Source organism: Haliotis cracherodii, unplaced genomic scaffold (assembly GCF_022045235.1).
Source record: "Haliotis cracherodii isolate W230 unplaced genomic scaffold, xgHalCrac1.p SCAF_1, whole genome shotgun sequence".
In the NCBI taxonomy this organism is placed as follows: Eukaryota; Metazoa; Mollusca; class Gastropoda; order Lepetellida; family Haliotidae; genus Haliotis; species Haliotis cracherodii.
Genome location: NW_027266264.1, coordinates 36,224,620 through 36,237,592, shown reverse-complemented (window position 1 = coordinate 36,237,592; position 12,973 = coordinate 36,224,620). Strand labels below are relative to the sequence as shown.

The following is a 12,973-nucleotide window of genomic DNA, read 5'->3' as shown; positions in this document are numbered from 1 at the left end:
TATTTGTTGGTTGGTCAGTTTACTATTTGGCTGATTGATTAGCTGGTTTACAGGTTGTTGGATGGTTGGTTGACAGGTTGTTGGATGGTTGGTTGGTTTACCAGTTTTTTTTGGTTGGTTGGTTTACTGATTGTTGAATGGTTGGTTGGTTTACAGATTGTTGGATGGATGGCTGGTTTACCTGTTTCATTTGGTTGGTTGGTTGGTTGGTTGGTTGGTTTACGGGATGCTGGATGTTTGGCTGGTTTATGGGATGTTAAATGGTTGGTTGGTTTACAGGCTGCTGGCTGGTTGGCTGGTTTAGGGGATGTTAAATGATTGGCTGGTATACAGATTGTTGGCTGGCTGGCTGGTTTACCTGTTTGATTTGGTTGGTTGGTTTACAGGATGTTGGATGGTTGGCTGGTTTATGGCATGTTAGATGGTTGGCTGATTTACCAGTTTGATATGGTAGCCTGGCTAGTAAGCTTACTTGTTGTTTGCTTTGTTTGTTTACTGGTTTTCTGTTTATCTGATTCTTGCTGATAATATTACAACCAAGCAGTCACTGTTGGCAACAAATTTATCGAAGGGTAAAGTTACAACAAATTAGTGGTGAGACTCATTTCAAGATGCCCTCTGACAATGACATTAAGTGCAGCCAATCTTGTGTTAATCTTTGGACTCTTTGACTTGAGTGTGTTCCACGATGCATGTGATCCTTTTCTGATGCAGCTCCATGCAAGTTGGGACATCCAAATGAGCGATGTTGTGATGGGAGAAAGTGCGTGGTGGGAGTGCCAAAGTGAACACATCTATCTTGTGTATGTCAACCACACATGTCTGTCATACCCAGCCAGGAAATGTATGTCAGATGCGTACACCCTCCGAGGGTCTTGTAAAGGTGCACAGCATCATTCTCATGATTCTTGGCTCTGTGCCACCCTGTACTCTTGTTTGAAGGAGGTGCACTAATAGTTTGACTACTTAGTGTGCAATGTTATGTTTTTAAAATTTTGTTTGTATTTGTAGCTTTTCACTATAATCCTACGTTGTATCCATTGCATATGGTATGAATCAGTCTTTCATGTCAACTGCCTTGAATTATCGATGGAGTGTTACTGATTTGTGTAACTATGTAGATGTCACTGTGCATGTTGGAATCATGAATAGGACAGTAAGAAAAAACAGGGAAATCAGCACATGGAAACACAAATGGATGCAGCACAGGTTTTTCAGGCCTGTGAAAGGTAAACTGGATCTGATTTCTAGAAACTTGAGTATTTGTTAAGAAGTCTGAAAATGGAACTTTAATTACGATGTAGACAATAAGCTTGTGGCGGTCAATGCTTGTGTCTGGAGCGTATATTGAATATCGGCTAAAGAAAGGGCAGCAGACAGAAAACCCATAATGATAATTTCTAATTCATTCTTTAATCTCTGATAATGATACAATGTTTCACAACATATGTATCATATTATGGAGACAATGTCTTCAGCTGCTTAACAACACACTGTTGTGTGTAACCTCCCCATGTTGTGTGTAACCTCCCCATGTTGTGTGTGACCTCCCTATGTTGTGTGTAACCTCCCCATGTTGTGTGTAACTTCCCCATGTTGTGTGTAACCTCCCCATGTTGTGTGTGACCTCCCCATGTTGTGTGTAACCTCCCCATGTTGTGTGTAACCTCCCCATGTTGTGTGTAACCTCCCTATGTTGTGTGTAACCTCCCCATGTTGTGTGTAACCTCCCCATGTTGTGTGTGACCTCCCTATGTTGTGTGTAACCTCCCTATGTTGTGTGTAACCTCCCTATGTTGTGTGTAACCTACCCATGTTGTGTGTAACCTCCCGAAGTTGTGTGTGACCTCCCTATGTTGTGTGTGACCTCCTCATGTTGTAGGTAACCTCCCCATGTTGTGTGTGACCTCCCTATGTTGTGTGTAACCTCCCCATGTTGTGTGTAACTTCCAATATGTTGTGTGTGACCTCCCCATGTTGTGTGTAACCTCTCTATGTTGTGTGTAACCTTCTCATGTTGTGTGTAACCTCCCCATGTTGTGTGTAACCTCCCTATGTTGTGTGTAACCTCTCTATGTTGTGTGTAACCTTCTCATGTTGTGTGTAACCTCCCCATGTTGTGTGTAACCTCTCTATGTTGTGTGTAACCTTCTCATGTTGTGTGTAACCTCCCCATGTTGTGTGTAACCTCCCTATGTTGTGTGTAACCTCCCTATGTTGTGTGTTAGCTGAAACCTGCAACTGTCACTCCCTGCTGCAAACAGCAAGTTCTCCAACATGTGCTGTAATTTGTTGCTCAGCTAATAAACCCAGATTCCATAGGAAAAGAACTCTTTCTCTGTAAAGCTGGGTTTTCTTGCAGGTAATGCTACCTCATCTTTACAGAGATGAGAATGGATGCCATTCTCAGCAGGTGAGGCATCCATGTACATTTCATGATGTCAGGATGTTGTCTTATCTACTCATCACAGTAATCTGTTATGAATGATTTGCTGTTTTGGGGTAACATACATACCGGTAGAGATGTTGAATTATGTGTACAAATCTTACTAAACGAGTACATCTAGGAAGTATTGCATAAATTTCCTTGACATATGTTCATGTGAGGCAGAGTAAATCTGATTTAACACAAATACCTTGATTGGTTTTAGGTGCTACATGTATTTAGAGATTTTTAGTTGAGTATGTTTCCACATTGTAAATATTTTATAATTTTGTAACAGGAATAAAAAAATATTTTTTATGTTCACCTGGCGATATGATATTTACAATAGGAAACACATGAGGGTAATAATCTCCTTGTAATAAGCGAGGTTTGACTGTAATGTAATTCTTAAAATGATCACTGTTTAGAACATTGTTTCTGTGACTGGTTCCTGTAAGCTGACCTTATTTGCCTATTTATCGGATTGTGACGCCTGGGTTATTGGATTGGTTGATCACATCATTAACACTATTCATTTTATAAATTTATTTTTGTGTTTTTTTAGAAAGATTAGAGAAACAAAAGCATTCTTTTATCACTCAGTGAGTATGTATAAAACAATATCTGATATTCCTGATATTTTCAGATCAGATAATTGTTCAGCCTGTTATAAAGTTATGAAAAAAAAAGAATAGTTATGAACGTTAAAATGATATTTTTTTATTCACCTAAGCAAAACATAAATATCACTCTCACTACTTACTCCTCACAAATGCACCATTTCGGCCTATTTTTCACTCAGGCCTACCGAAACCTGTCACCATACTGCAAAAGTGTGTGTTGGAATGACCTGTTAAATATTCAGAACAGATGAGGTGATGGTAAACAAGGCATGTGGTACAAGAGTTATGATGATGCGGCCTGTACAGCTACTGATGAAGGAAGTTGATAGTGTGTCAGCCTTCCTGTCACGGCTCTACTGACAGCCTGTCTTCCCCCATCACACAGGCGATCACACACAGCATCACCAGCTGCAGAATATGCTGCACTTTCCATAGCATTCAGCAACAACAGAGGAACGATTGTTTGGCTTTTATGTTGATTAAATGTACAGAGAATAATTATGTGGAGTTGCTTTAGGCATAAAAGTAAATGTTTTTCTTACTAATGAATATATATAAAAAAAATTGCACTGATACTAAATTTGGTCTTGAGGAACTTAATCAGTGAGTGAGTGAATAATGATTTATACAAGTCAGCAATTTTAGCTGTATTACAGCAGCCTCAGCAGCGTAAAAAAACTGGCACTAGTCCTAGAGTCCTTGCCAAACTGCCCAATGGTAAAGGTATCATAAGGACTCATAGAAATTTGCCGTTTTTAAGGGTTTTGCTATATGTTATCATTATAAGGACTAGTGGACGAAAACTGTTAGTTTCTAACCCTGAGCCTGTTAATACCGGTAATCGATTCTGCCAAGCAAAGTTGTTAAGTGCCTGAGAAACTATCAAAAGTGTCAGGGTAGGACTATACATTATAAACCAGCGGATCCTCAATTGGTTGGGTGTTATTAATCTCTCTCCCAGACCCTAGAGAATTACAAATGAATCCAACTCAAATCTGGAATGATTTGACAAGTCTTCAGCTCTATGCACTGACAAGATTACAGAAATTTCAACGAATTAGAGCCTTTCAGCAGATTTGTTTAGTCTCTGAAATTAAGCATTGTTCTGGGCTCTCATTTCGATTATATTGCTTATTTTGCAGATATAGTTATAAATATGATAAATGTATTTCTGGAACTAAATGTCAGTCTAGGGTCTTATGTCAAGCTTAATTGAGATACTGGACACCAATTCCACCTGGAATTCCCACACAACAGAAGAAGTATTACAAAAAATGTTAATACATGTCATCATCATCATCATCATCATCATCATCATCATCAAAGGTTGAACCTACCACAGTAGGAAACTTACATACTACATGTACTTTGAACTTTGAATCCAAATAAGCACATTTCCTTCTGAGATACATTTGCTTTTAAGAAGTAATTTACCTTTGGTATCTCTGTGTAGTGCATCTGTGAAGGAGGAAACGAATGCCACCTCCTCTTTAACTTAACAGCTTCATCAGACCCCAGCTGAAGTGAAAAAACAAATATTCCATTTCAGTCATGATAAGCCATTTCCTACATTATCCTAAGATGGAAACCCCATTATACAAGTTTTAAAAAGACAGCTTGCAAGAGTAGTATATTCCCCCTTATCATATCCTGATGATGTTGGAGACTGTCATGAAATACTGCAGTGTGAGTTGGTGAGAGGAAGTGGTGCAGGGCTGCGTGTGCTCATATCTCACCTGCACACACATGTGCATGAGTCACAGCATGCTGCTGGCTCTACCTGCATCCAACACCAGCAAATGCAGGCAGAAAAGTCTAAAAAGTGCACATTTATCCAAGTGTGCATATTTCCGGAGTAAGACTTTATTTTGGTTCAAAACAAATCTGTGTTTTTCCTAAAATGTTTGTTATTTTAGGGACATGGATGGTGGAACATGAGTGTTTCAGATGGAGGGTGTACTGTCAAGGGTACGGTCATGCAAGTAATATGGTGGTCAGGGTTTTAAGGATGACCAGATTTCTTTGAGAAAGAATTTGAACTTATTGCAAAGGTTGAGATATGGTATGGGGAAAATTGTATATATACTCACTGCCAAAAGAAACTTGAATACCATACATGTTGGTTAATATATATGAAGAACATAATGGTCATTTCACGGTGAGTATATATAAAAGACAAAATTCATTTTTTCTTCTTCAGAAATTCACTTTAATTAAAAAGCAGTGACTTGTCCGTGATTTCAGAACAATTTGTTTGAATCCATGTACAGATATATGTGAAAACAATAGCTTATATCATGAAATGCTAGTTGCAATCCACTGGAACAAGCCAGTAAAGTTGTTTTTTCAGTCTTGCATGATTCTAGTGTTTTACACCAAGGCCATCATTCTGAGTTGTGGCAGTTGTCTTCAGACAACAAGCTCCAAGGTCTACCCCAGAGTCTACGAGCCTACAGTTGACATGAGGCAAAAACTGTACTCGTAATGCACTCAGTGTTTGCTGTACATGTAAGATATTGTTGAGAGACTAAGCAAACACATTGGATGCATAGATGACATGATTCCTTCCACTTATGAAACAACCATCAGTGTTGTTTTTTCATCCCAAGCAATTATTTTTCTGTCTCTCGAGTTACAACTCTCAGTTACATAAGTACTTTACTACCAAGTGGGTGACATGCAATTAGCTGACAATTGCAGATGTTCAACTGTCAGTGAGTGAGTGAGTTCGGTTAAACGCCGCTTTTAACAGTTATATCCGGCATGCCAGCTTAATGTGGGAGGAAAAAACAAATTGATGCAGGTCTCAGACGTTTACCACTTGAGTGAAACCCACGAGCACAGGTATGGTGCTGACAAACCTAGAAACATAATCGGCGCGAACCGGGATTTGAACCCACAATCATAGGTTTCTGGCGTACCGAAGGGACGCAACTCTGCAGAGCGAATCGGGGCGGCTTAGACGGTTGGGCCACCCGTGCCTCCTCTGCTGATGCCATGCCTATAGGAGTTGCAATGGTAGTTGTAAGAGCTGCTGAGGTTGAGGGTAGGGTGAGTACAATTTGTTTATTGACATTTAAAGGAATTGAGTATTATACGTAAAGGTCTGGTACATTTCCTGATACATATAACACTCAATTCCTTTGAATATCAATAAACAAATTGTGCTCACCCTATTTCCTGATACATATTAGTAATTGATGTAGATGTGTAGAGTGACTTGGGCAAGACCCTCATGTCAGGATGTTAGATTTGTCTCCCTTTATCAGATATTGACATCGTGATGTACAATTTATATCCCATTGATAGGAATCAGGAGCTGTAACAGACATTGATATCAGGATGTGGGATTACTCTCTCTCTTTAACAGGCATCAGGAGGTGTAGCAGGTAGATATCCGGAATCAGGTGTAGTAAATAGACATTGACATCTGGAAACAGGATTTATCTCCCTTTATCAGGCATCAGGAGGTGTAAGTGAGATAGACAATGATGTCAGGATGTGGGATTTATCTCCATTTATCAGGCATCAGGGTGTGTAGCTGAGGTAGACAAAAATGTCAGGATGTGGGATTTATCTCACTCTATCAGGCATCAGGAGGTGTAGCGGAGGTAGACAATGATGTCAGGATGTGGGATTTATCTCACTTTATCAGGCACCAGGAGGTGTAGCTGAGGTAGACAATGATGTCAGGATGTGGGATTTATTTCCCTTTATCAGGCATCAGGAGGTGTAGCTGAGGTAGACAATGATGTCAGGATGTGGGATTTATTTCCCTTTATCAGGCATCAGGAGGTATAACAAGTGTTTGCTGATGTTAGGTTAGTGATGAGGCATGGCTAGATCTATTACCTGAAAGGAGCTAGTTAGAATGGGAGTATATGTTTTCATTCTTTTTCACATGTCACGTGCATGCTGGTATTGGCAAGTTAGGTCTGCCACAATCTGAGAATGAGTCTGGTTAAGCCAGATTCCATTACAAGGACACTTCTTGCCCTGCAAGTTTGTTCCTCTGCCAAATGGTGGCAGTCCAACAAGTTTTTTATCTTCCTGCGTAACATTTTCCAGTAAGTGACTCTGTCAACCTAGTAATAAAGATAGTAATTACATTACCAGCATTGCACACAGTTCTGTGGTTGCATCATGCTTGGGCTGGAGGTGGAGGTCAAGGATGCTGAATGAAATCTGATCGCAGTGATAGAATGATTTGAATTAGACAGTATGACCTTGTCAATCCACAGTAATCTGTGCTTTCACCTGCTGGTGGATACCCCTAACAGCCTCCCACAACCACTGTGCATTCCCCTGCTGGCAGGTACCCTAACAGCCTCCCACAACCACTGTCCATTCCCTTGCTGGCAGGTACCCCTAACAGTCTCCCACATCCGCTGTGCATTCCCTTGCTGGCAGGTACCCCTAACAGCCTCCCACATCCGCTGTGCATTCCCCTGCTGGCAGGTACCCCTAACAGTCTCCCACATCCGCTGTGCATTCCCTTGCTGGCAGGTACCCCTAACAGTCTCCCACATCCGCTGTGCATTCCCCTGCTGGCAGGTACCCCCAACAGCCTCCCACATCCGCTGTGCATTCCCCTGCTGGCAGGTACCCCCAACAGCCTCCCACAACCACTGTCCATTCCCCCGCTGGCAGGTACCCCTAACAGTCTCCCAAATCCGCTGTACATTCTCCTGCTGGCAGGTACCCTAACAGCCTCCCACAACCACTGTGCATTCCCCTGCTGGCAGGTACCCTAACAGCCTCCCACAACCACTGTCCATTCCCTTGCTGGCAGGTACCCTAACAGTCTCCCACAACCACTGTCCATTTCCCCGCTGGCAGGTACCCTAACAGTCTCCCACATCCGCTGTGCATTCCCCTGCTGAGAGGTACCCCTAACAGCTTCCCACTCTAATGACAAGCATGTGATACAGGGGACCGATTCTATCTCAATCCACATGAGGTACTAGTGCAACCTAATGTCATCTTAATACCTTCAACAGTACCTTCGACTTTCTAAATATGATCTTGCCTTGTGATATTCCATCTCACTTACAGAGGAAAATGCTACGGAAGATTCATTTCATGATGACATCTTTACAAACACTTCCTTAATGTCCTTGTTTCTTCAGGTGGACATGACATTAGCAGAATTTGCTCTTCATTTAGGAATAACATATCTGATGTATCTGACCAGACTAGTTTTCACAAGTTCCTAAACTCATAAGTCCGTCCCTCACACACATGCAACGTTCTGTGTTAATGCAGGAGGCAAAACCAGTACTAGGTATCTTATATCTCATCATCGCCATGTCCCTTTTTTGTTTAAAAGATAACCACATCAAAGCAATTCAATATGGTAGATGAACTGTTCTAATCTTGGAAAATTCCTCCTAAAATGGCCAAATATTGTTGACTCTCTGTAAGCAGCATTGTTTTCTCATTTACCCAGCGTACCTTGAGACGCTGGTATGCCTGGTCCCTATCTTGTACAAGGCAGCAGGCATCTGTTGGCTTGCCTGGAGATGGGAGTGATACACACAGATCTTGCTGCACAGGGGGTGAAGAGTAATTTTTACATTAAGGGTTGTAATAGGGGGCCATATGCTAGAGCAGCATTCTCCCGGAATAAACAGATCTCAGGCAGCAATATCAGCTCCATCTTTAACTTCTCCGTATCTGCAGATCTCTTCCGTTACCAAGGCCACACCCAGTCAATCATTTGTGTGTCAGATTTATTTCTCATAATGAGGATTGCAGCTGCAGTGTTTGTTTTTGATTTAACATAAATTTGAAGATGTGATTCAAGCTGAATTGTTTGGTTTAACATGCAGTTGTGTAACTGACGATCTCATAATTCCCATTTAAATCTAACGTAATGGGCATAATACAATATGTGTATTTAGAATGTCATAATTGACCCTCAATGCCCTATCTGCTCAGCTTTTTCTGCATGTAGGCAGTGGGGTGGCGTACACGCAAGCACGCATGCACAAACACAAACATACACACCCACCCTGATGTGATATTGCATGAATATTGCTATAAGTGGCATAAAATCATGCTCACTCACTCACTCACTCATAATTGTTACACAAATAGTATGTGAGAAAACATATACTACATTTTTGGCTTTTTACATGTATATATTTTGGCCGATGTCCTTCATGTCTACCCATTAATGTATTTTACTCCTGTTTTTGCTTGAAAGTAATTGATATAGGGTTTAAATTTTGTGAATGTGATCCCAACAAAAGTATCTCTGAGAAGGACCACTATTTTACACATATGGCTGACATGGTGGCCATATTGTAATAATATTTCAATCCAACATTGATCCCTCTAGTCATGTATCAATGTGTAAGTCAGGGAGTTACTAAGTTTTATTGCATTGAAACATATTGTTTGGTATTTGGTTCTGTACACTTTTACACATCTCTCAATGCCTTTGATAGTATAGCACAGCATTATTGCCAACTGTTGATATTTGAACCTGTCATCATTGTAGTGCCAATTGGGTAGTTCAGTTGTTGGTCATTTGTCATATAGCCTGGATCTATCTGTCTGAAAAGAGTTAATTTGTTGAGGGTGTCTGCAATATGAGTGTACACATTCACATCAATGGGTTGAGAGAAGGAGGTTCATTAAGTGGACTCCCTCCTGGCTTTGACTTGTCACGCACCACCAGGCGGGGGCTGAATTCCCCACCTGGGTGCTGTGTGTGTCCCTCTGACTGCCCCCTTGCCCAGCTGTCTTCAGGGTAGTATCGTGGCTGACGTAATGCCCGCTGCTTAACACAAACCCAGTAGCCGCTTCACTGAGTGTCACTATTCATTGTGCCCTTGATTCCCACACAGAGTAGTGAAAGTGGGTAAGGAGAATAAACATGGAAGTTGAATGTTTGCATTTGGAATGCAGACACCTAGGTTGAATGATCCTGCAATCCTCCTTCAAGTGCATGGTGACATACATGTATTTGGCAGTAGCTGGATCCCCTGTCACATCTATCAGCCTGCTCACTATATCAGCTAGTCGCATGTGTTAAATTACCCCCATGCTATACTGCAACACAAGGGATTTATGTTGTGGAATGAATCTAATCATTGACTCAACAATTCAAGGCGTATAAGTAGGTCATGTGTGTTATGTACAGATTTGCATTTGACTAGTTTATGGATATATATCTCTGATATTGATACATAGGAAGCTTCCATCACAGCTGGCAAGCATTCAAATATTAGTATTTATCTTGGCATTCTCAGAGCTGATATGGCTCCAAGTCTGCAACAAATGTTGGTGAAAGTCTAATAGGAATTAAAGATATCCTAATTTTGGTTATCATCATAACTCTTAACTTACTATTTTATACTTATTAAACTGAATCTAATGTATGAACACCTCTTCATATGTGGACCTTAAAACAATTCCCAATTTACCAAAACTGTAAAAGGTCTTTTGTTATCCCATTTGCCCACCCGGGGAACTAAGCTTAAAGTCCTACAAAAAAACCCTGGTTATACACATGGTATTTGCCAAGGAAAGTAAGGGGTTAGGTGATAATGAATCATGTCAAACACAAAGCATGATTTGTTTTAGACAAACAACAAATCTTAATTTCATAGACTATGTTCCTAATTTTAATTGAATATGATTCGTGGAATATGCAGTCATACTTGTCTGTAGATATTGTGTTACAGGGTTTTACACAATACAGAAATGTGCATTAAGTACGCACAAATGGAGAGAATAAATGCAGAAAAAATATATATTGTGTCACTAGGGATGCAGAATAATATTCCTTGTACCAAATTCTTTACAAGAAATGTACAGTTCCTGTAATTAGAGTAATTATTAGATCCTACAGTACAATAACTACACTATTTCATTACTTTACAGGACTCTCATATTTCCTGTCAGGACCCTTGAAATTAGTAATTGGGGGTCCTCTGGACTCATAGTTTTGTAGGTTGAGGTAAAACCCTGGGGTATGCTGACACTTTTCGGTTTTCAAAATTGGTAATCTAGTTGTGCTCTGTCATTCAGCTAAAGTGTATAATGTTCCAAAATACAAGGACAAGTTACTGACAAACAATGATGATAAATATTTCAGTGGCTGAGTGATTGATCATTTTGATTTTGAGTTTTTCATGTTTTTAACATGATCAGAATTGGAGTTACAAAGGTCTGTGGTTTCCAGACAGCAGTGTTTCACTGTAGATTGGGCTGGATCAATGTCGACTGCATATCCAGGCCAGACCACTGGTAACATCTGTACCCTGGAAGTGTGTGGACAGCCAGCCAGCCAGCCATGCAAATAACTATCAACACAGAATTAAAACAATCTATATATCTAACTGTTCTAGAACTGCAGACGTAGAAAGCAACTCATCAGCGATAAGCAGAGGCAGTGTTCTGCTTATTTAAAGACTACACTTGTGTTGCTTGTGTTGTCATGATGATGATGATGATGATGAGACATTTTGATAGTTTTCAGTGAAAGAAATACTCTTTGATTATTGGAAATGCTTTGGTTACTTATACAGTGAAATGAACTGAACACGCAATGTATCAGTAACTTGTAGATGTTTTCATATCATGAGTGAGTGAGTGAATGGAGAGTTATTTGTCATCATTGGCCATCATTATTCATATTTTCATCAGATGCACTCAAATTATGATACAGTAGTACATGGGTATAACTAACTAAAAAGGACTGGAGAAATCAGTTCGTTATGTATGTTGTTAATCATATATATTTTTGCTTGGAAACGTCCGCTATCTTGGACAAAAGAAAACACAATACACATAATTGCAGCATTGACTTGTTTAGCAGTGATCCCATCATAGCATTTAATTAATAACATCTAATAACATTAAATTCATAACATTTTTCATCAAATATCTATATAGCATTTCAAGGTTTACACACAGGAAGAACATTTCGTTGTATCCGTTTGTTCACTCTATCTGTGTTTGTAATATCTGTGTTCTACTGTATATTCAGGTGTGCATCAGGTGTGGTTAAACATGCTGAAAGTGTTCTTATGACACAATGGTTACAGAGACACACAGGCGTAAACAGGATTAGATTCCCCCTGAGTGGTAGTTGCCCATCCAGGCAGGACTCAGATGAAACCATATTGACCACCCAGTCCAGTCAGATGGCAAGATTTTGTCTATCCCCAAGATTTAACTCCCCAAATAATAGGCTTTTTTTAATCATTTAGTTCTTACTATTCCCTCAGTGAAAGAGAGTATGTAAAGGAGAATCGTTGTGACAGTTTCATGTTCTAGCTTGTGACAGTGGATGTTGAGTGTTGCTTTGTCTATCCACAGACTGAGCGGAGCATCCCCTTTCCTGGGCGACCACCAGCAGGAGACCTACCACAACATCACCGCTGTCAACTACACTTTTGATGAGGAGTACTTCTCGCAGACCAGTGAACTCGCTAAAGACTTCATCAGAAAACTCTTTGTCAAAAACACCAGGTAAACAGGGCAGTGAGATGTGTATACATCTTGAGACAGTTAATAGTTGGTAGTTCTTGTCTTGGCCTGTTTGTCCACTTCAGTGTGTCTACCCTTTTAAACATGATCTCTCAGAACCCAATGAAGCTGAAACATCACATACTTGATCCCTTCATTGATGACACCCCAATTTTGAAGAGGTTTGAATCCAGTTTTCAATATGTCTGCCACTGCCCTTGATTTTATAAAATGAAATAAAATTTTATACATGTGCAGGTAGTATTGGTGCTAAGCATATGTTCCGTTTGTTGCGATATTTTACATTTTGACCTTTGCACTTCTCCAACACTGAGAGCTGAACTCTTTTTTGCCATAACTCAGCCCATCAGTTCAAAATGAAATGAAATTTGGTATATGTGTAGTACTGTAGTTAGCACCAGTAATGGTGCTTATATCTTCC

The 12,973-nt window shown here is 40.2% G+C and overlaps 1 protein-coding gene across 1 annotated transcript in view; it reads left to right on the top strand.

Moving 5' to 3' along the window:
• Positions 1-12,973, top strand: part of LOC139477114 (death-associated protein kinase 1-like) — a 165,964-nt gene that overhangs the window by 52,042 nt on the left and 100,949 nt on the right. The window contains exon 6 of the mRNA XM_071259664.1: positions 12,382-12,534. Within this exon, the coding sequence (XP_071115765.1) occupies positions 12,382-12,534 (153 nt within the window). The remainder of the gene's footprint in view (positions 1-12,381; positions 12,535-12,973) is intronic.